The sequence below is a fragment of the Jaculus jaculus genome, chromosome 2 (assembly GCF_020740685.1).
Source record: "Jaculus jaculus isolate mJacJac1 chromosome 2, mJacJac1.mat.Y.cur, whole genome shotgun sequence".
Taxonomy (NCBI): domain Eukaryota; kingdom Metazoa; phylum Chordata; class Mammalia; order Rodentia; family Dipodidae; genus Jaculus; species Jaculus jaculus.
In genome coordinates this window covers 47,529,418-47,552,974 of record NC_059103.1, presented here as the reverse complement: position 1 = coordinate 47,552,974, position 23,557 = coordinate 47,529,418, and the positions used below count along the sequence as shown (strand labels likewise).

Here is a 23,557-nt window from a genome sequence, read left to right as displayed (position 1 = left end):
AGTTAGGAGTAAGTGTGACATTCAAGTTGAGTAGCGACCTCCCCTGGCCACTGGTCGGACCCCTGTAGGACTCAGGTGGTGTCTGCCCATCTCTTCCCACATCCATCCCAGACTTTTCTTTGCAAACACTAAGAAAAATACTACTGGAGTATTTTTATCCATCACCACCCATCTCAAGCCAGATATTGAGTTGTGAAAAATTATAAAGTGGGAAGTTTTCCCTGAAGGTCTGTATTTCTCAGAACATGCCTGTGAGCAAATAAGGCAGATCTACAAGTGGGAGTGTCAGCATTCACCATAGATTTTGATTGAAGGGGCAGGTATAGAGCTTGTTTTGAGTTTACTAAATAAGGAACATCTAGGGACCCTTTATTAATGTCTGCAACTGAAGTGATGCAGAGTGTTCATATCTTTAGGGAGCCTTGGCTGTCTTGTGGGGATCAGTTTTTATTACCTTTTCATGGAAGGTTGTTCTGCAGCCGCACCGCTTGGGCACTGAATTTACTAAGGAGCCAGGGCTTGGCCCAGACCTGTTCCTAGTAGAAAGTGTGGTTAGACGTCTCTGTCCTGGACTGAGCATATCACAGACGTCTGGTTAGATGCTGGTGTCCATTCACCACCAACTGTGTGAGGGCATGGAGACGATGTGCGGTCAGCTGGGGGCTTGGGCTCTGTGATACTTCTCCCCAGCTCAGGAGACGTTGGTAGGATGTCTTTTCAATGTAGCTGAGGCTTAGGAAAGCTTGAGAGATGTACTGTGCATGAGGGACTTCAAAAGCCCACACTTTACAAAGGCGAGAAGTGAATAGAGAAGAGGGTGGAAGAAATGCAGACTGGTCCTGCATGAGTATTTTCTGACGAGGAGACATCAAACCTTTGTTAATTGTATTTTTGCTTTCTGTTGCTGCTGTTAAAATGTAATGTTTCAGTATGACAACATGAAAAAACTGGATATCAAGAAACTTTTTTTCCCTTTAAAGGCAAGCTTCTTTCTACTCTTCTACCACACTTAGTTCCAAATACTTCACCCACACATTTTCTCTAATTTTGTATCCTTTCCTCTGTTTCTCTCTGTTGTTAATTTTAGCTGACATGGAATGATTTTGAGCTTTGATTTTTGTCTATTGAGGACTGAAAAAAAAAAATCAAGATATATCAACTAAGGAACCATGAAGTGAATATCATAGTGTATTCAGTAAGGTCAGATAAAGGCTGGAGGTGAATGGGCATGGGCACATTCTCAAAAATGTAACTTTAAGCTGAGCATGGTGGCGCACACATGTAATCGCAGCACTCAGGAGGCAGAGGTAAGAGGATCACCAGTAGTTTGAGGCCAGCCTGGGACTCCATAGTGAATTGCAGGTCAGGCTGGGCTACAGCAAAACCCTACCTCAAAAACCCAAACAACAACAACAGAGACAACACCAACAAAAACCCACATAACTTTAAATCATTTGCCGAGATGAATTGTAATCATTCTAGGATCATAATTTTCTTTTCTTTTTTTAAAAATTTTTTAAAATTTTTATTTGCATTTTCCATGATTATAAAAAAAAATCCCATGGTAATTCCCTCCCTCCCCACCCCCCACACTTTCCCCTTTGAAATTCCATTCTCCATCATATTACCTCCCCATCTCAATCATTGTACTTACATATATACAATATCAACCTATTAAGTACCCTCCTCCCTTCCTTTATCTTCCCTTTATGTCTCCTTTTTAACTTACTGGCCTCTGCTACTAAATATTTGGGGATCATAATTTTCTTAACACTTGATACTTGTCACTTTAAAAGGACATTTTAATTGACAATTTTTGTACATGAACATAATGTAGTTTGATCATACTTCTTTCCCAATACTTTTTTTTCATCCATCCTTGACAACTCCTTCCCACTGAACTTTTCTTTCCAAGTAGATCCTGATGACCTTTCCTCTCTCTCTTCCTAATTCCCTCCCTCTCTCCTTTCCTTCCTTCCTTCCTTCCTTCCTCCTTCCTTCCTTCCCTCTTCCTTTTCCTTTTCTCCCTTTCTCTTTCCTCCCTTCTTCCCTCTCTCCCACCCTTCACTCTATCCTACATTCCTCCCTCCCTCTCTCCTTCCCTCTCTCCTTCCGTAATCCATGCTGAACTGTTGATGAGCTCAATATTGGAGAGGTCTTGGGGTGGTAATGACAGCCACAGTGGGATCATGAAGTAATGGTGAATTTGTGCCCAGAATAAAGTACTCCAAAGCACTTCTCTGGCTCTCACATCCTCTCTGCCCCCATCTCCTTCAGTGTTTGCCAGTGTTTCAGTTGCCTTCTCATTGCTGGCACAAAGAACACTACCCAAAGCAGCTAGCAGGAGGAAAGCTTTTATTTTTGCTTATAGTTTTGTAAGGAAGCTTCATGATGGCAGGGGAAAGCATGGCGTGAGCAGAGGCTGGACATCCCCTCTGCCACATCCCGTTGTAACAGCAGCAGGAGAGTGAGATGAACTAACACTGGCAAGCTAAGGGCTAATAAAGCTCAAGGTCCACCCCCCAGCAACCCATGTCCTCCAGCAAGGCTCTACCTACCAAGCTGCCATCAGCTGGACCAGGCATTCAAAACACATGGGTTTATGGAGGACCTCTGATTCAAACCACCAAACCTGAGCCTTGAAGAGGGTGATGAGATAGAGTTGTCTAATTTAGCACTGAGCACTCAACATTCACTTACTCTCAGCACTTTGACAAGTGTGGGTCTCCCTGGCAGTCGGCACCATCTGTAAAAAGAAGTTTCTCTGACCAAACATGTGGTCAGCGCTAATCTACAGGTAATAAACATAATATAAAAACATTTAGAGGGCAATTTGATGGACACAGCCTATCTATTTAGTTAAACAGCAGTGGCTGCCCTACTAGGGTCTATGACCTTCCTAATCATAAGTTGTTAGATTTTTGTATATGTTTTCTCTTGAAACACACTGTGCTGTGTGAGGCAGGCATCATCACTGCTTCCATTTTATACCCGAGGAAGCTGAGGCTGAGGGTAGCATTAAGTAATTACCAAAGTCACACACACTTTGAATGAGACACACTGACTGTGGTCTAATTGAGTCTGAACTTCGGGCTGGAGCGATGACTCAGTGATTAAGGATAAGGATCCAGGTTCAGTTTTCTAGTACCCACATCAAGCCAAATGCACAAAGTGGTGCTGGCATCTGGAGTTTGTTTGCAGTGGCTAGAGGCCCTGCTGTGCCCATTCATTCTCTCTTTCCTTCTCTGCTTACAAACAAACAAACAAACAAACAAACATTAAACAAAACAAAACACTTTTTAGAGTCTGAACTCTCTCTGGTCCACTTGTGTGTGACGTTCCCATCTGGGAACATCTTAAAGGGCGTAGGGCTTGACACTGTTGTCTCCCCACAGGCTGTCCAAGATTGCTTAGGTTTGCATATCCTCCTGGTTTTGAATGCCCCACAGTCACCACCTTCTTTTTTTTAAATTCACTTTTTACTAATTAGTTTTGTACTCAGTGAATACAGTCAAGTTGGCACCATTGTTAGGCTCATCCATGTCCTACCCCCTCCCCCAGGCCCCTCCTTGTTGTGGCATATGGGTCATGCATTGTGGAGTTAGCCCACGTTATGGGTAGGAGAAATGTCTCTGCATATAATGACCCAACATGTGGTTAGACATTCTTTCCGCCCCCTCTTCCGCAAAATTTCCCTGAGCCATGTTGGGTTCATTTTTGGTCTGCCTCAGTGATGAGGTATTGGGGGCCTCTGGGTCTCTGGATATCTGATTTGGTAGGAGTTGATTGTTTTCTGTATCTATCTCCTTCACCCTTGTGCTGGTACCCGGTTCACCAAGGAAACAGCACCCTTGCTTGTTTCGCCAGTTGTTCTTAGTTTCAGCCGGGGCCCTTTTGAGGTATGATAGGGTGGCTCTATGTATTGTGCCCTTGCATCCTGCAATCAGGATGCAGAGCAGAGGCTATAGATTAAAAGGGAGGTGACCCACCTTAGTGGCAGCTATGGTCAGTACAAGCTAACACTGGCTGGGCCTCTGCAGAATTCCAGCTTCTGTGGTCAGTGTCAGGGACAGTCAGCAAAGGTTCAGAAGTACCTCCGTAGACAAAGGACAGGGATGTCATTATGTTGGACTCTGTAGCTTGGTTTGCGTGCTAAGCTTGAATGTGAAATGCCACCCCCCACAGTCTCATGTGTTTTAAAAAATATTTAACTTAATTTATTTATTTTAGAGTGAGAAAGAGGCAGATAGAGATAGATGATAGATAGATAGATAGATAGATAGATAGATAGATAGATAGATAGATAGGCAGGAGGCAGGCAGGCAGATAGATGGCACATCAGGGCCTCTAGCCACTGCAAACAAACTCCAGATACATGTGCCACCTTGTGCCTCTGGCTTACGTGGGTCTTGGGGAATCGAGCCTGGGTCCTTTAGCTTCCTAAGCAAGTACCTTAACTGCTGAGCCATCTCTCCATTGCGCCCCATGTATATTGAATATTTGGTTGCCAGCTGGTGGCAACTTGGGAGGTGGAGCCCCGTGGAGGAGGAGTGTTGCTGGGGGCAGGCTTCAGGTTGTTTTCGCTCAGCTCCCCCTTGCCAGAGTTCGCTCATGTTTATTGCTATCTCCCAGCTGCTGTGGCAAGGTGTGATGCCCAACCTGTGCTCTGCCATGCCACGATGAGACTTCCCCTTGAGACTGTAAGATGAAATAAATGCTCTCCTCCTATAAGCTGCTTCTGTGTTTTGTTATCCTTGCAATGAGATGGTAACTGCTATGGTTTGTTAGCTCACTTCTGTCTTCCTAGATCCTAAAATAATGCCTTGTCTGAATGCTGAAACACTGCTTGAGAAGATGTAACTTTGCATGCTGCCCCATAGAACCTATGCAACCTGGCAGCAAGGTATAGATTGACAAGAATGGCAAAAATTGCTTTGTACAAAGAACTTGTTGGTTCATTTTTTCTCTTTTTTTAAAAAAATAATTTATTTTTATTTATTTATTTATTTTATTTATTTTATTTCCAAGTAGATCCTGATTCAGGTGTCCCCCATAAACTTATGTGTTCTGAATGCTAGGTCCCTAGCTGGTGGCAATTTGAGAATTGGAGCCTCCTGGAGATAGTGTATTGTTGGGGATGGGCTTATGGGTGTTATAGCCAGCTTCTCCTTGCCAGTGTTTGGCACACTCTCCTGCTGCTGTTGTCCACCTGATGTTGGCCAGGAGGTGATGTCCACTCTGTGCTTATGCCATCATTTTTCCCTGCCATCATGCAAAGGAAGTCAAAAATGAACCCTTTCCTCCCACAAGCTGCTGTTGGTCAGGTGTTTTCTGCCAGCAATGTGAAGCTGACTGCAACGATTTATAAACTGAGAGAGAAAATGAGATGAGCAAGAGAGAGAGGGCGTGAGAATGGGTGGGCAAGGGCTCTTGGCACTGTAAACACACTTCAGATGCATGCGCCACTTTGTACATCTGGCCCTACATGAGCACTTGGGAATCAAGCCAGGGCAGTGGGGCTTTGCAAGAAAGTTCCTTTAACCACTGAGCCGTCTCCTTAGCCCTCATATTGCCTTTTATTTATTTATTTTTTATTTATTTATTTATTTATTTTAAATTTAATTTATTAGTTTTCATTTCAGTGAATACAGGCAGTTTGGTACCATTATTTAGGCTCATCTGTGATCTACCCCCTCCCATTAGACCCTCCTTGTTAATGAAAATGGGTAGTGCATTGTGGAGTTAGCCCCCAGTTATTAGTATGATAAATGTCTCTGCAAATCATGACCCAACATGTAACTCTGACATTCTTTCCGCCCCCTCTTCCGCAAGATTTCCCTGAGCCATGTTGGGTTCATTTTTGGTCTGCTTCAGTGCTGAGGTGTTGGGGGCCTCTGAGGCTTTGGCTCTCTGATTTGGTAGGAGTTGATTTTTCTCTGCGTTGATCTCCTTCCCCTTTGTGCTGGTATCCGGTTCACAGGAAAACAGCACCCTTGCTTATTTCGCCAGTTGTCCTTAGTTTCAGTCGGGCCCCTTTTGAGGTATGTTGGGGCAGCTCTCTTCTTAGGATCTGCATCTATCTGGAAAAGAGAAGCAGATTCTCCAACGGAGAGTAAGTTAGCACCCGGAAAATTGAGATAACACTTACTTTTTTGATAGACAGTTTGATAGGTGTAGGCCCTCTTATACCCCGTGATTGATGGTAGCTTGATATTGTAGAGTGGGTTTGTGTTTGGGTATGGTTCTGACTTGTTTCCCAGCTCCAGCTAAGGGTCTAGTACCACTGAGTGGATCAGTTAGCCAAATCAAGAGCAATTGATTCCTCACCATGGCTGTGTACCACTATTGCACTTGTGTGGGCATCACATCCGGTTATTTGTTGCTAATTAGGTTAAACAATGTGTTGCTTGGACAGATCTTGGTCATTTCCCCCAGTCGCCTATGTAGCGCCTTCTGGCACTAGACACGCTGACTGTCTGGGGACTGACTCTCTCCTGGCTTCCAGCCATGTCATTCCATTTTACGTGTCAGCTGTGTATGGAGTCTTCAGCAATAGGGTCTTATCACTGGCCTTTGGTGGGTCATCAAGTACTCTGACAGAAGTCTGTCATTGTTTTGGGAAACCTTGTAGGTTTCTCTGATCAAAAGCTCATTGTGGATGGTAGGCCCAAGCTGGAAGTGGGGGTTACAGGTCAGTGTCCACTAAGAAATTGAGGAAAAAGATAACTAATATATAAGAGTTAGAGAGGAGAGAGATAGAGGGGAGAGGAGGAGAGGGAGGGAGGGAAGATGTAGGAGATTTAGGTCAGTCTTGATCCTACCCTCTCCAGTGTCTTGTGGTTCAGGTGTTTCCTGTAAGGGTCTAGTGAAGGTTCAGCCATTTGGTCTGTCTTTTAGGAAGTAGAGTTTTATGGTACCATTGCCGTTTGGGTCCGGATTACTCTTTTCCACCCTTTGATTCCCTCCCCGCCCTCCCATCCATCTTATTGTCTAGTCCATGAGGTGCTTGCTGGGTATGTAAGGCATCTTGGGCAGATTCAGTTTAGGTGTTTCAGATGAGTGAGACTATGTGTCGATTTTTTTTCTGTGATTGGGTAAGTTCGCTGAGAATGATCTGTTCCAGGTTCAACCATTTTTCCTCAAATTTCTTTATGTTGTTTTTTTCTTACTGCTGTATAGAATTCCATTGTGTAGATATACCACATCTTTGTTATCCATTCTTCTAATGATGGACATCTGGGTTGATTCCAGCTTTTAGCTATTACGAATTGAGCTGCTACAAACATGGTTGAGCAAATCTCTCTGGCTTTTGGTTTGAAGGTTTTAGGGTACATGCCCAGTAATGGTATAACTGGGTCTGTTGGTATTTCTATAGTCAGCTTTTTCAGGAGTCTCCATATTGCTTTCCAAAGTGGTTGTACCATCCTGCATTCCCACCAACAGTGAATGAGTGTCCCTGCTTCTCCACATCCTCACCAACATTTATTTTCATTTGACCTTTTGATGTTGGCCATCCTTATTGGGGTAAGGTGGAATCTCATAGTTGTTTTAATTTGCATTTCTCTGATGATTAGGGATGATGAACATTTTCTTAGGTGTGTGTTTGCCATTTATATCTCTTCCTCTGTGAATTGCCTGTTTAACTCTGTGCCCCATTTTGTGAGTGGGGTATTTGTCTTCTTATTGTTTAGACTTTTGAGTTCTTTGTAAATTCTAGAGATAAGGCCTCTATCAGTTGGATAACCTGCAAATATTTTCTCCCATTCTGTGGGTATTCTATTGGCTTTGCTTATTATATGCTTGTCTGTAAAGAAACTCTTCAGCTTCATATGATCCCAATGGTTGAGTGACTGTTTAAGAACTTGAGCCACTGGGGTTTTATTCAGGAAGTCTTTTTCCATTCCTATATCATGGAAAGTACTTCCTGAATTTTCTTCCAGTAGTTTTCGAGTTTCTGGTCTTATGTTGAGGTCTTTGATCCATTTGGATTTGAGTGTTGTGCATGGTGAAATGTGTGGATCAAGTTTTAGTTTCCTGCATGTGGTTATCCAGTTTGTCCAGCACAATTTGTTGAAGATGCTATCTTTTTTCCAGTCTATATTGTTTGGGCCTTTGTTGAATATCAAGTAGCTATAGTTGCTTGGCCCAAAATCCGGGTCCTCAAGTCTATTCCATTGGTCTATACTCCTGTTTTTATGCCAGTGCCATGCTGTTTTTATTACTATGGCTTTGTAGTATAACTTTATATCGGGTATGGTGATGCCACCAGAGGTATTTCTTTTGCTGAGGATATGTTTGGATATGCGAGGCCTTCTGCCTTTCCATATGAAATTTGAGATCATTTTTTCTATGTCTGTGAAGAACACTGTAGGGATATTAATTGGAATTGCGTTAAGTCTATATATTGCCTTTGGTAGGATTGTCATCTTCACAATGTTAATTCTGCCTATCCAGGAGCGTGGGAGGTCTTTCCATCATTTCAAGTCCTCCTCAATTTCATTTTTGAGAGTTTTTATATTTTCGTTGTATAGATCTTTTACTTCCTTGGTTAACGTTATTCCAAGGTATTTTTTTTTTTGTTGTTGTTGCTATTGAAAATGGGGGGCTGGAGAGATGGCTTAGCGGTTAAGTGCTTGCCTGTGAAGCCTAAGGACCCCAGTTCGAGGCTCGGTTCCCCAGGTCCTACGTTAGCCAGATGCACAAGGGGGCGCACACGTCTGGAGTTCGTTTGCAGAGGCTGGAGGCCCTGGCTCGCCCATTCTCTCTCTCTCCCTCTATCTGTCTTTCTCTCTGTGTCTGTCGCTCTCAAATAAATAAATAAAAAAATTAAAAAAAAAAAGGGCTGGAGAGATGGCTTAGCGGTTAAGCGCTTGCCTGTGAAGCCTAAGGACCCCGGTTCGAGGCTTGATTCCCCAGGTCCCACATTAGCCAGATGCACAAGGGGGCGCACGCGTCTGGAGTTCGTTTGCAGAGGCTGGAAGCCCTGGCACGCCCATTCTCTATCTCCCTCTATCTGTCTTTCTCTCTGTGTCTGTCGCTCTCAAATAAATAAATTTAAAAAATCTAAAAAAAAAAAAATTAGAAAATGGGACTATGTCCTTTATTTCTTTTTCTGTGTCTTTGTCACTTGCATACAGAAATGCTTCCGATTTTTGTGCATTGATTTTGTATCCTGCTACTTTGCTATAGGAGTTAATCACCTTCAGGAGTTTTGGGATGGAGTCTCTCGGGTCTCTTACATATACAATCATGTCATCGGCGAATAGCACTAACTTAACTTCTTCCTTTCCAAATTGTATCCCTTTTATTTCCTTCTCCTGCCTTATTGCTTGGGCTAGGACTTCCAGAACTATATTGAAAAGCAGAGGTGAGAGAAGACATCCCTGTCTTGTTCCTGATCTCAATGGGAATTCCTCCAGTCTCTCTCCATTAAGTATTATTTGGGCCTTTGGAGCTTTGTATATTGCCTTTATTATATTAAGATGTGAACCGGCCATGCCGATTCTCTCCAATGTTTTGATCATGAAGTGATGTTGTATCTTGTCGAAGGCCTTTTCTGCATCTATCGAAATGATCATGTGATTTTTATGTTTAAGCTTGTTTATGTGGTGTATTACATTGACAGATTTTCGTATGTTGAACCACCCTTGTGTTCCTGGGATAAATCCCACTTGGTCAAGGTGGATAATGCTTTTGATGTGTTGTTGGATTCGGTTTGCGAGAATTTTGTTGAGGATCTTTGCGTCTATGTTCATTAGGGAAATAGGCCGATAGTTTTCTTTTCTTGTGGCATCTCTGCCTGGTTTTGGGATTAGGGTGATACTAGCTTCATAGAAGGAGTTGTGTAGTTTTCCCTGTTCTTCAATTGTGTGGCACAGTTTTAGGAAGATTGGTTTGAGTTCTTCCATGAAGGTTTGCTAAAATTCGGCTGGGAATCCATCTGGTCCTGGACTCTTCTTTTTTGGGAGGTTTTTTATTACTTTTTCAATCTCCCTGAGCGTGATGGGTTCATTGAGGTGGTTGATCTGCTCTGAGTTTAGCTTTGGTAGATGATATGCATCCAGGAATTTATCCATCTCCTCCACATTTTCCAGTTTTGTGGAGTAGAGATTTTTGAAATAAGTCCTGATGATTCTGCCGATTTCACTGATGTCTGTTGTGATCTCTCCTTTTTCATTTTGAATTTTGTTAATTTGGAGTCTCTCTTTTTTTTGCTTGATCAAATTGGCCAGAGGTTTGTCGATCTTGTTTATTTTTTCAAAGAACCAGCTCTTTGTTTTGTCAATTGCCTTAATTGTTTCCTTGGTTTCCAATTCATTAATTTCTGCTCTGATTTTAATTATTTCTTTCCTTCTGGAGCTCTTTGGGTTGGATTTTTCTTGTTTTTCCAATGCCTTTAGGTGGATGGTTAGGCTATTGATTTGGGATCTTTCTGTCTTTTTTATGAAGGCATTGAGTGCTATGAATTTTCCCCTGAGGACTGCCTTCATTGTGTCCCACAAGTTTTGGTATGATGTGTTCTCATTGTCATTCAATTCCAGGAATTTTGCAATTTCATTTTTTATTTCATCCACTATCCATTTATTGTTTAAGAGTGTGCTATTCAGTTTCCAGTTGCCGTTGGGGCTCTTGTTGGTTTTTTTGTTGTTGATTTCTAGGACTATAGCATTATGATCTGATATCAAGCAGGGAATTATGTCGATTTTCCTAAATATGTGGAGGCTATCTTTGTGACTCAGTATATGGTCTATTTTAGAGAATGTTCCATGGGCTGCTGAGAAGAATGTGTAGTCTGTGGATTTGGAATGGAAAGTTCTGTAGATGTCTGTTAGGTCTAAGTGCTCTATGGTTTTGTTGAGCTCTCTTACTTCCCTGTTGAGCTTCTGTTTGGATGATCTGTCTATTACTGATAATGGTGTGTTAAAGTCCCCAGCTATGATGGTGTTGGTGGTTATTTCTGTTTTATTGTCAAGTAGGTTTTGTTTTATGAACTGCAGTGCCCCTGTGTTTGGTGCATACAGATTTATGATTGTAATATCCTCTTGATGGATTGTTCCCTTTACATGTAGGAAGTAGCCTTCTTTGTCTTTTTTGATTGTTTTTGGTTGAAGTCAACTTTATCTGATATTAATATAGCTACACCTGCTTGTTTCTTATTCCTATTTGCTTGGAATATTGTTTTCCACCCTTTCACCCTGAGGAGGTTTCTGTCTTTAGTGGTAAGGTGGGTTTCTTGAAGGCAGCAGATTGAGGGGTCTAATTTTTTGATCCACCCTGTTAGCCTGTGTCTCTTGATGGGTGAATTAAGGCCATTAATGTTTAGGGTGATGACTGTGAGATTTGATTTGATCCCTGTCATGTTGTGGTGATAGAGGTGTGTTGGCATTTTCATGGAATTTAATTTTTTTTTTTTTTCTATCTACTCTGGGTTTGGTTGCTGTGATCTTCTTCTTGTAGGCATTTGTGTTTGGTTATTTGTTTCTTCTCTGTGGAGAATTTCCTGGAGTACTTTCTGTAGGTTTGGTTTTGTGTTCATATAATTGTAGAGCTGAGTTTTGTCATGGAAAGTTTTCCTTTCACCATCTATTATAAGGGAGACTTTTGCTGGGTAGAGTAGTTTAGGTTGAAAGCCATAGTTTCTTAGAGTTTGGAGAGTTTCATTCCAGGCCCCTCTAGCTTTCAGGGTTTCCATTGAGAAGTCTGAAGTAATTCTGATGGGGTTTCCTTTGAAAGTGGTGTGCTGTTTTTCCCTAGCTGCTTTTAGGATTTTTTCCTTGGTGTCAATGTTTAGAGTCTTAATGATAATATGCCTTGGGGAGTTTCTCCTTTGGTCTAGTCAGTTAGGAGTTCTGTTTGCTTCTTGAATCTTGATGGGCCTTTCTTTTAAGAGACGGGGGAAGTTTTCTTCAATTATTGTGTTAAATAAGTTCTCCATGCCTTTGCTCTGAAATTCTTCTCCTTCTGGTATTCCAATGATTCTGATATTAGGACGTTTAAGTGTATCCCACAATTCTCTCATGTTCTGTTCACAGGAACTTTTGAAGTTACTGAAATTTTTGGATTCTCGAACTGTTTCTTCCATCCTGTCTTCCAGATCAGAATTTCTATCTTCCACTTCGCTGACTCTATTCTTGAGAGCCTCTAGTGAGTTTTGGACTTGTTCAATTAAGTTTGCATTTTCTACTACTTTCCTATGTATCACTTCCATCGCTTTGTCCAGCTCCCTTTTTGTCTCATTTTCTGATTTTCTTGCTGATTCTTGGAAGTCATCCTTGCATTTCTTTATGTTTTCATTTAGTGTGGCCAGCTGATTTTTAAGGTCCTCTTTTTTTTCACTCTCCCTCAACTCTCTTAGCTCTCTTTGAATTCCTTCCAGTGTCTTATCATATTGCTCTAGCTTAGTGATGGTAGCATCCATACGATTATCTATCCTTTGTAGCTTTCCTGTCAGTTCTAGCAGTAGTTTGGTCAGGGTTGCATTGTTCATTGCTTCCACTTGATGTTCTGATCCTAAACACTCTTCTATGTTTTGGTTAGTTGTGATCCTTGTTGGACTGGGTGATCTGTCTGGATTTTCTTCCATTTTATTTTTTCGTGTTATTTCTTTTGCGCTGTGGTCTACCCATGTCAGTGTATGGGCAGGTAGGTGGGTGGAGCAGCCTGGGATCTAGCTTAATGCGAATCCAAGGCAGCCTGGGGCAGTTGTAAGCAGCCTGGGTTTTTGCTCAGTCTTGCTAAAGCCGCCTACCTATAGCCTGGCAGGGGCACCAAAGTTGCCTGAATTCTCACCCAGTAAGGCACCTAAGCTGCCTGCCTTTGAGCTTGAAAGGGGACTGAGGTAGCAAGCCCTGAAGGTGCCTAGATTCTGGCTGGGTACACTGGGGTCTGTAAACAGTCTGTGCTCTTCCGCCTCAGGGGAGTGGGGGCTGGGTGGCGATGTACAGGTAGGGGATGGCAGCTGCGCTGGCGCTAGTGACTCAGTGTGGACTTATGTGGCTCTTGCTGTGGGGTGGGCCCACTGCACGTGCAATTGTAGTGCAGAGGCAGATGATGTGGGTACGGAATCAGGACACAGCAGAAGCTGACCGGCGGCAAGTGATGTGAGCACAGCAGCAGGGGATCTGGCAGCCACCTATTCACGGCAGGGGTGGCCCCCACAGGCCTGCGAACTGAGCACCACGTGGCTGGTCTACTCGCAGGATCAGAGAACAAGGGCGAGGTAGGAGGTCTCAGCGTCAGTGCAGCAGGCTGGCAGGCGTGACTGGTGGGTGCCCGATCAGAGCACAGCTTTTTTTCCCCTTGTTGTTTGTAGTGCAGCTAGGCGGTCGCCATCTTGACCGGAAGCTCATATTGCCTTTTAATTCCATGAAGAATAAGATAGTCCTCACCCCCCTCTCTTCTCATACATTATTAACCCCCTGGCTACTGCCCCCCACCCCCGGCTATTTGTATACCTGTCATGCCTATCTTGAGCCAAATTATGGTAGGGGAGATTGCTGAGTGTGGCATGTCTGAAAACCCAGACTGGAGGTGGAAGTTGAACCATGCGTGAGTGGGGTGGGAGTGATGAATTCCCACACAGCCATGCTCAGCTGGGACCAGTTCATGTAACCTTTGAAGGCAATTTCACTTGGGATTACGTCACTTTGTGGCATGGCCAGGTTTTTTCTCTTGTCCATGTGAATGCTGTGGGCATGAGTGTTTTAGTATTAGGAAGTGGACATCATTTCATTCTTCCTTATTTCCTAGTGAACAGGCTTGTGCAGGTGTGTTCTTCCCTTCTTCAACCTTACAGGCACCTCCCAGTTTCTTTTTTCAACTGTTTGCGTGAACAGTACAAGGTGGAGTTCAGGACTGGATCCAGACCTCTGGCTCTGGTCCTGGTGCCTACATCAACACACTGACCTTTAACATGTTTCTTACCCTCTAAACCTCTGAATTCCTCTCCTTTATAAAGTGAAGGGATCAGGTGGATGGCTCCATACAACTTCCTCCACTCCTGGATCACATGAGCGTTGTATTTGCCACAGTGATACTTTATTTTTATTTATTCATTTTAAATATTTTTAGTTAGTTGTTTGAGAGAGAGCAGAGATAGAGACTATGGGCACCCTAGGACTTTCTGTTGCTGCAAATGAACTCCAGATACATGCACCACTTTGTGCATCTGGCTTTATGTGGGTACTGGGGACTCAAACACAGGCCACCAGATTTTGGAAGCAAGTGTCTTTAACCACTAAGCAATTTCTCCAGTCTGGCAGTGATATTTTAAAGAATATTGTACAAACTACCTTTCTTGTTTTTAGCTTATCTGTATATTGGAATCTTAAGCTGTGGGTTTTGCACTTGCCTCCTATATTGGTCATCTGTAGTAAAGTACTTCATTATTTTGAAAGAGTAGTCAGAGCCCATTGAACGACCTCAAACTGGGCTATGTTTGAGATCATAAGACAAAAACTACATGCAATTTATTCTCCCAAATCACAGAAGTGTAAAGTACTATCAGTTTTTTTTTATAACACTCTAAATCAGCCTTCTCTAGTGGCCATGTGGTGATTTGACTATAAATTGACCCCCATAGCTAATGAGCCGATTATGCCTCATAACTTGATTCCCAGCTGGTGGTGCCTTTGGGAGGTGGAGCCTTGCTGGAGGTGGTGTCACTGGGGGCGGGCCTTGGGATTTTAGCATCCATTCCCCTTTGTCAGTGTCAGCAAACTCTCTCTCTTTCCTCCCTGCTGATGTGTGGCCATGTGATGCCAGCTTCCTTCTCTTGCCTTGCTTTCTCTGCCATGATAGAATTGCCCCTGGAAACTGTGAGCCAGAATAAAACCTCTCTGGTCTGGTGTGTTGTCCCAACAATGAGAGGCTAATTGTCACAGGCAGGCAACCTCTCTCTTTGATTTGTTTGGAGATCTGCCTACCTGTGCAGATTTTCCATTGCTGTGTTCCATGGCCTGTACTTTTGTCCTGTCTCCTTTGGCCAGAGATGCAGCCACAGGGGGATATTTGGATTGGAAAGGACATTGAATTTCACCCCTTCAGTGTACAGATGAGACAGATGAGGAAATTAGAGCCTATATAGGTGAGTGCCTTAATCAACCAGGGCTGGAGTGTCTTCCTCAGGGCTCTCTGCCTATAGCTGCTTTTAGGGCTGGGGCCATACTTTTCTTATGTTGTTTCTTTTTTTCTTTGTCTCCCTACCTCCTTCCTTCTCTCCCTTTCTTCATTCCTTCCTATCTGTTAGAAAATCTTGAGACAGACTCGCCTTTGCCAACATCTAAACCATCTGTCCTTTAGGGTAAAGGATTAAACGCGATCTCTCTTTAACAGCCCAAGCCAGATCCTCAAGTTTCCCCCAGTATCTTTTCTTTCGTCGGTGCCACTAAAAATCCCTAACCACTTTGAATTTAAGTGGATCAGCCAGTGGGTTACGATGTTCTGTTAAGTGGTAGGCAGAAATCTCAAGTATACTAAACTTTGAGTTTTGCAACAGTGCCTCAGTTTGCCAAAGCTGAAAAGCACTTTGTTTTTCAGTGCCTTTTTCTGCTTGGCCTCTCCCTCGTGGGTAGAGAGAGAGTGAGCTTGTCTGACAGGCCAGAGCCTGGGCGCTTCGCTCTGGACGGCCTCGAGCTTCCGGCCGCTTGGCCCAGCCATCACCTAGGCAACTGACACTCCTCCAGAGAAATAGTCTGTCCACAGTGAGAGGAAATAAAAAATGAAACCACAGCATTATTTTTTTGTTCACCACAATTTTTTGAATGTTACTTGATTTTGAAAAAAAAAAATTATGTCACTTCTCCGTGGGACTTTGGTTTCTGGGTCCAGTGTATGACCCTCCTGCTTCTCCAATTACACACCCCTTTGAGGATTTATTTTTATGAAAGCTGTGATGGGAATGGAGTAAAGTGTTCATTTCTGACCGATTACTGGGAAGGCTGCATTTCACATAAGTTTTTATGAACAACTGGTAAGGAAGACGTATTCCACAACTTATTTGGTTAGGTTTTGTGAGTATTCATGTCTTTAAAAATAACTCTTCCTGTGGGGGTGTTTTTCCATTGGATGGACTCTTATTTCCTTAGTTACTGTTGCTCTGTTATGGGAGGGACTTAATGACATTTTTCAATTGCAGTATTAAATGAATTTATCTCCTGGTTAGTACTTCCCATCTTCCCAGGATACCCACAGAACATCTGCGCAACACTGCACATGCGCACGCGTGTGTGATGGCCCCGTGCTCGCCGTAGAGGGTGGGCTCTTACACGTGGGGCTCAATCTGAGTCTGTGACTTTTCATTCTGGGTAAGTTATTTCTACCTCCCTTTCTCCTCCTCCTTCTTTTCTCCTCTTCCTCCCCGCTCCTCATTTTCCTTATCCAAGTATTATCAGGCTTAAGGCATTTGGGTTTAGGGAACTATCTGAGACTCAGAAGTTGGGGAGAACTGATTGGGGGGCAAGCCTCCTGGCATAAGCCTTGGTTCTCCTACACACCACTGACCTGACCGGGCTATTATTTAAACTTTGTGGGGTAGAGCTTTTTTCCTCCCCCTGTAATACTGATAAGTGGGATTAGGTCTAGTTTGAGGGGATTTAAGTCAGTGGCTTCTCCTTTTCTGGAGAGGGCATTCTGTGAGTTTGCATGCTGTTCATATGCACTGTCTCGTCCTGATGAGTGGGTGCAGAAGAACCCCTGAGACAAGAGGCTCTGGGCCAGGCAAAGCTGAGAAACAGCTTCTCAGCCTGGAAAATCCCACTTGTCAGTTCAAGGCTTGGGGTCGGTTTATGGTGCTGGGTTTGCTAGCTCCTTTTTCTTTGTGTACTCATCTGCTTTTGTGTAAGACCAGTACTAAGGGAGCTCAACGCAGCTATGTTCTTCTATTCATTCATTCATGAAGTAGGTTTTTTACTGAGCACCTATCAGGCACCAAGTGGTGTCATTAGTTCCTAGGAGAATCAACCAGTCGCCGCCCTTGTCTTTGGCGCCTACAGTCAAGTGAGAGGCATGAGTGTCACATGAACGGGACACCTGTGGGGAATGAGAGCTGCAGCTGCGGGAAGTTCTGGGAAGCTGTGAAGCGCTTCGGCCTGTGTAGCAGGGCTCTTAGTTTTCTTTGGAGCATTTTTCTCATTACTTATTGGCTGTTTATAAATCTTTTGAGAACTTCTCTGCTCAAATCTTTAGCTTATGTTTTTGGTGCACATGCATGCGTTTGTGTGTAGAGTATGTGTGTGGTGAGGTGTACCTGATGTGTGGTATACACATGTGTGTGTGTACGTGCACAGATGTGCACCCCATGCACGTGCACGTGGAGGCCAGAAGAATGCCAGGTGTCCTTCCCTTATTGCTCACCTGCATATTTCCTTAGGACAGTGGTCTTTTCCTATGTCTGTCAGCGAGCCCCAGTGATTCTCTGGTCTCCACTCCATTCAAACTAGGGTTCCAGATGCGCATGGCCATACAGCTTTTTACATGGGCTGTGGGGAGTGAAATTTGGCCCCAGAGACCCTCACACTTAACTAGCAAGTGCTTTTAATCATAGAGGCATTTCTCAGCTGTAGGTTTTTTTTTTTTAAATATTTATTTATCTATTTATGAGAGAGAAAGAGACAGGGAGAAAGAGTAGATGGGTACGCCAGGGCCTCTAACCACTACATACAAACTCCTGACACATGTGCCCCCTTGTACATCTGGCTTACGTAGGTCTTGGGGAATCAAACCTGGGTCGTTAGGCTCTGCAGGCCAATGCTGTAACAGTGAAGCCATTTTCCCAGTCCCCTGCCATAGGTTTTTTTTTTAAACATTCATTTATTTATGAGACAGAGAGAGAGGGGGGGATGGAGAAATAGGCCCATCAGGGCCTGGAGACACTGTAAACAAACCCCAGATGCACATGCCACTTTGTATATCTAGCTTATATGGGTACTGGGGAATTGAACCTGGGTCACCTGGCTTCCCAGGCAAGCACCTTAACTGCTAAGCCATTTCTCCAGCCCTCCAGCCCTAGGTTTTAATGAGCCTAATTTTAAGTAGCCTAGTTTTTTTTTTTGAAATTTTTACAAATATTTGATTTGCAACCAGAAAAAGAGAGAGAGAGAGAGAGAGAACACACACACACATGTCAAGGCCTCTAGCAACTGCAAATGAAATCCAGATGGATGTGCCATCTTGTGCATCTGGTTTATGTGGGTCCTGGGGAATTGAACAAGGGTTGTTAGGCTTTGCAGGCAAGTGCCTTAACAACTGAACCATTTCTCCAGCCCTATGTTGCCTAGCTTTTTAAAAAATGTTTTATTTTTATTTATTTATTTGACAGAGAAAGAGGGGGAGAGACAGAATGAATTAGTGCAGTAGGGCCTACAGCCACTGCAGATGAGCTCCAGACATGTGTGTCCCTTTGTGCATCTGGCTAACATGGGTCCTGGGGAATTGAACCTGGGTCCTTTGGCTTTACAGACAAGTGCCTTAACCGCTAAGCCATCCCTCCAGCCCTTACCTAGTTTGCCATGAAATTTTCTTTGTGTGTTTTACTTATATGTTGTGTATATTGTCTATCCTTGTCAAATGAATATGCATTTTTATCTCATTGGTTAGTTCAATAACATATAGGAGGTTTTAAATTCGATGCCATTTGTCAGGTTTGGCTTTTGTTGCCAATTCTTTGGGGATGGAAGTTGTTAAATTTTTTTTTTTTTTTTTTTTGCCCAGGCCAATGTCATGAAGTGTTTTGTGTGTGTGTGTGTGTGTGTGTGTGTGTGTGTGTGTGTATGTGTGTGTGTATTGAAGTGTCCCATAGTCTTGTCTTTGATACATTTGGAACTGGTTTTTGTATATGGTGAGAGATAGGGATCTAGTCTCATTCTTTTAAATGTGGGTATCCTTCTTTCCCATTACCATTTATAAAAGAGATTTGTGTTGCTTTAGTGTATGTACTTGGCACCTTTGCTCAAGATCAGTTGGCTGTAAATATGTGCACGTGGTTGTGGGCTCCACGTTGTGTTGCCGTGGTTGTTGTGTCTCTTCTTACAGTAGCGCCATGCTGCTTTGCTTCCTGTAGCTCTGAACTCTGTTTGACTTCAGGTATTGTGATGCTCCCACGTTTGTTCTTTTGCTCATAGTTGCTTTGCAGTTGGATTTGGGGTTGTTTGTGGTTACATATGCATGTATGACTTTTTTTCTATCACTGTGAGGATAATGTCATGGATATTTTGGTGGAAAGTGCATTGAATCTGTAAATCACATCAGATGATACTATTTTTTAAAAATATTTTTATCTATTTATTTGCAAAAAGGGGGAAGATAGAGAGATGCCAGAGTCTCTAGCCACTGCAGACAAGCTCCAGATGCATGCACCACTTTGTGCATCTGGCTTTATATGGGTGCTAGGTAATCGAACCTGGGTCCCTAGGCTTTGCAGACAAACTCCAGATGCATGTGCTACCATGTGTATCTGGCTTACATGGGTTATGGGGAATAGAACCTGAGTCCTTAGGTTTTGCAGGCAAGCACCTTAAGTGCTGAGTATTGTTTTTGGTTTGGGAGATGTCTCAGCAGTAAAATATGCTTGCTTGTAAAACCTGATGGCCCAGGTTCAATTCTCTAGCACCCACATAAATCTGGACACAAAAAGTGATATACATATGTCTGACATTCATTGGCAGTAACAAGAGACTCTTATGTCCATACACATACATAGGCTTGTGTATGCACAAATAAATTAATGAAACCATTTAAAAATATCCTTATTTTTTACATGTTGATATTGTAGTGTGCAACTTTACTAAATTGATTATTAGTTCAAACAGTTTGTGTGGGAGTATTTTTATTTTTCTGTACATAAAATCAAGGTATCTGCAAAACAAGTATAATTTGACTTCCTTATTACTTTGTCTTGCTTGATTTGTCTGGCTAGGACTTCCAATACTGTGTTGAACATAAAGGTGGTGAAAATTATTCTCCCAAAACATTCATAATTTTAAGGATTAATCCAGGTGTCATTATTATTTCAATATACTTTGATTTAGCTATATATGTTTGGAAAAGGGGTATGATTTTAATAATAAAACAATTTTGTTCAAAAAAGAAAATAAAGCTGGTGAAAATGGGTGCACTTGTCTTGTTCCTACTCTTAAAGGCAGTTTTCAGCTTTTCCCCAGTTTGTATGGTATTGTTTACAACCTTAAGAGCCTTATTGTGCTGAAGTATATCCCTTCTATACCTAAGTTTTGGAGGGTTTTTCTCATGAGGGGAAGTTGAATTTTATCAAATGCTTTTTCTTCTTCTTAAACATACTTTTATTTATTTATTGTTCATTTTTATTTATTTATTTGAGTGTGACAGAGAGAGAGAGATTGAGAATGGGCACGCCAGGGCCTTCAGCCACTGCTAATGAACTCCAGACGTGTGTGCCCCTTGTGCATCTGGCTAACATGGGTCCTGGGGAATTGAGACTTGAACCGTGGTCCTTAGGCTTCACAGGCAAGCACTTAACCACTAAGCCATCTCTCCAGCCCTTCAACATATTTTTAGTTATTTACTTGATGGGGGTGGGGAGAGTATTGACATTCTAGGACCTCTTGCCCCTGCATATGAATTCCAGACTCATGTACCACTTTGTGCATCTGGCCTTATGTCATACTGGGAAATCTAACCCCAGCTGGCAGGCTTTGCAAGCAAGTGCCTTTTAGCTGAGCCATCTCTTCAGCCTGCATTATAATTTTTGATTTGTGTATATTAAATCATCTTTATATATCTATGGCATAAATCCTACTTGATCATGATGTTGGAGTCTTGAGGGAATTCATGTCTGACAGTGTAAACCTGGCCAAAAGCCTGTGGCTAGGGACACAGGTTCTAGAGGGGAACCCACTACTGTGGACATGTTAAATGGACAACATGTCAAATTGCCTTCTAAATATCTACATTTGTTCTCATAAATTACTGCTTGAAGCCTCCATCACAGAAGTGTCTCACTACAGTTAGCAGTGGTTAATGCAGGGATTTATAGCTGGCAAAATTGCAAAGAATAACTCCTCCCTTAAAGGCATAGGGAACCTCATGGAAGAGAGGGTGGAAAGACTTGTAAGGGCAGGAGGATGGGAGGAGGGACTGGGGGAATGATGTATTCTGGCTGTGACGTGGCTGTCACACTCATGAATTCTCAGCATCTGTGGTTCCTACACAAGACTGAACCTGTCATTACCATCAACGGGTAAAGGTTACATGAGACCCGGACCTCCCTGGGTAGCTAGCTAATGGCCGCTAATCGATGCTCAGAGAGGGGGAGGCCCTGGTAAATTGCCACTGGTAAATTGCCCATTTCACAGTAAAACATCTTCCACCCAGGATCATGCAAGCAACTCAAATTTAGTTCAACTGATAAAATATAAAAGGTACGAGAGTAAGATGGGGAGGCATGGGGAAGAAGAAGGGAGTTTGTAGGAAGGAAGAGGGATAAAAGAAGATAATTGAGGAGAATACATTTAAATAAATATACATGTATGAAAATATCAAAAGTGGAAACATTAAAAATTTTAAAAATTGCTTAACCTGAATTTTGATTTTACCCTAATGGCAGTGTCTATGAATCAAAAACCCCTTTCTAAGGCCTTAGGATCCACTGTGGGAAATGAATTTCCTCATCAGTGTGTGTGTGTGTGTGTGTGTGTGTGTGTGTGTGCGCGTGCGCGTGCGCGCGCATGTTAACCTGGGGGAAAGAAGTTTGAATATTTTGGTTGTACCCGTTCTTAGAGAGGCTTGGGTGAGTGAATACTATGGTTTTCTGGGTTGTAGGTAGACACACCTCACATCTACCCTGGTTGTCATATTCATGACTCTGGGTGGCTTTTTCTTTTTGGTTTCTGTAGGGCTATTAATGCTGTCCTTTAAAATTTATTTTATTTATTTGTATGTGTCTGTCTGTGTATGACCACTCCAGTCTCTTACTGTTGCTGTAAACAAATGTCCACCAGGCTCTATGTGGGTGGTTGGTGGGCAGAGTTGAATGCTGGCAGGCAAGCTTTGTAAGCAAGTGCCTTTAGCCACTGAGCCATCTCCCCAGCCCCTTGTTTTTTGCTTTTGTGAGGCAGAGTCTCACTACATAGACCAGGCTGGCCTTGAAATCTTGATTATCCTGCTATAGCTTTTCAAGTGCTAGGATTATTATAGTCATGCACTGCTGTGCCCAGCACTTCCTTAAGCAAGTGACCTCTTTCTTTGTAATTTCAGCAAGAACAGAAGTGAAGCTCAGAGAACAGCAGGTCAGCACGGACCAAGATCCCTTGGTGAGGCTGAGACCGTGGTCGCTTTGTGGAAGATGTTGGCTACTGGAAGGCTGAGCAGCCCTTCATTTTGAGGTGGGAAAGCAGGTTGCATCAGGACAGCTTCTCCACTCCTGACCTCACCATGGCTTCAACACCCTGGCTAGACAGCTGATGTGACTGCATGCCCCACACGCTGTTGGACTGCGTGCCATCCAGGTACTGCCTGCCCACAGGGTGTGGGAGCACAGCCAGAGGGCATCGGATGCTCCCAAAAGTTGGACCGGCAGAGTGATGGACTTGGAAAGGCTAAGATGGAAGTGACCTGAGGCCTTGCCTGGGCAGTTTCCTCACAGCAGGACAACTTAAGATTCAAAATCAGGCTTGTCTGGGGAGCAGTATGCAGGAAGCTGGTTTTCAGGCCACAAATGCTTTCACAGGTGAGAACATTTCCGACTTAATTGGATGCTTTGATTTAACTCTTAGGTGGTGGATAATAGAACACCAAACAACTGCTTAAAATGAAGGTAGGGGCTGGAGAGATGGCTTAGCACTTAAGACACTTGCTTTCAAAGCCTAAAGACCCAGGTTCAACTCCTCAGAACCCACATAAGCCAGCTGCACAAGGTGGCACATGCACACAGGTGGCACGTGTGCACAAGGTGGTATATGCCTCTGGAGTTTGCAGTGGCTCTGGCATGCCAATTATCTCTCTCCCTCATGAATAAAAAAGAAGAAGGAGAAAATGAAGATACATTTACAGTTATAAGCAGAGGTCCATGCAGAACCAAGGGCTCAGGCTGCACGGTGGCTGAGTTTGACACATTACTTGTATGTTTTTTTCTCTTTCTTTGGGTATATATCACTTACAAGAAACATATTGCTGATTTGTTTTGAATAATCAGGCTAGGAAAACTCTACTAGGTGAAAATTTGATGACAAGTGACCTTTTCTTCTCTATCTTTAGATTTATCGGTTTGCTAAAGGTGGTGGTGATAGCGGTGGTGATGGCAGTGATGTGATGGTGGTGATGGTGGTGGTGATGATCGTGGTGGTGGTGGTAATGGTGATGATGGCGGTGATGGTGGTTGTGATGATGGTGATGGGGGTGGTGGGGGTGGTGGTAGTGATGGTGATGGTGGTGATGATGACAGTGGTGATGATAGTGGTGGTGATGGAGATAGTGATGGTGGCAGTGGTGGTGGTGGTTCTGGTAGTGATTGGTGGTGGTGGTGGTGATGGTGATGATGGTGGTGATGTTGGTCGTGATGGTGATGGTGGCGGTGGTGATAGTGATG

The 23,557-nt window shown here is 43.2% G+C and overlaps 1 protein-coding gene across 5 annotated transcripts in view; it reads left to right on the top strand.

Annotated features, from left to right (window-relative positions):
• The window catches only part of Ldlrad4 (low density lipoprotein receptor class A domain containing 4), a 435,013-nt gene that overhangs the window by 153,383 nt on the left and 258,073 nt on the right, over positions 1-23,557 (top strand). For 4 of the 5 annotated variants that reach the window (XM_045142975.1, XM_045142977.1, XM_045142976.1 and 1 more), the window contains one exon: positions 22,228-22,699. In XM_045142975.1, the coding sequence (XP_044998910.1) occupies positions 22,660-22,699 (40 nt within the window). In that variant the 5' untranslated portion in view covers positions 22,228-22,659. Of the gene's footprint in view, positions 1-16,179; positions 16,305-22,227; positions 22,700-23,557 lie in introns of those variants that run through there. The other variant, XM_045142978.1, reaches the window with a different exon arrangement.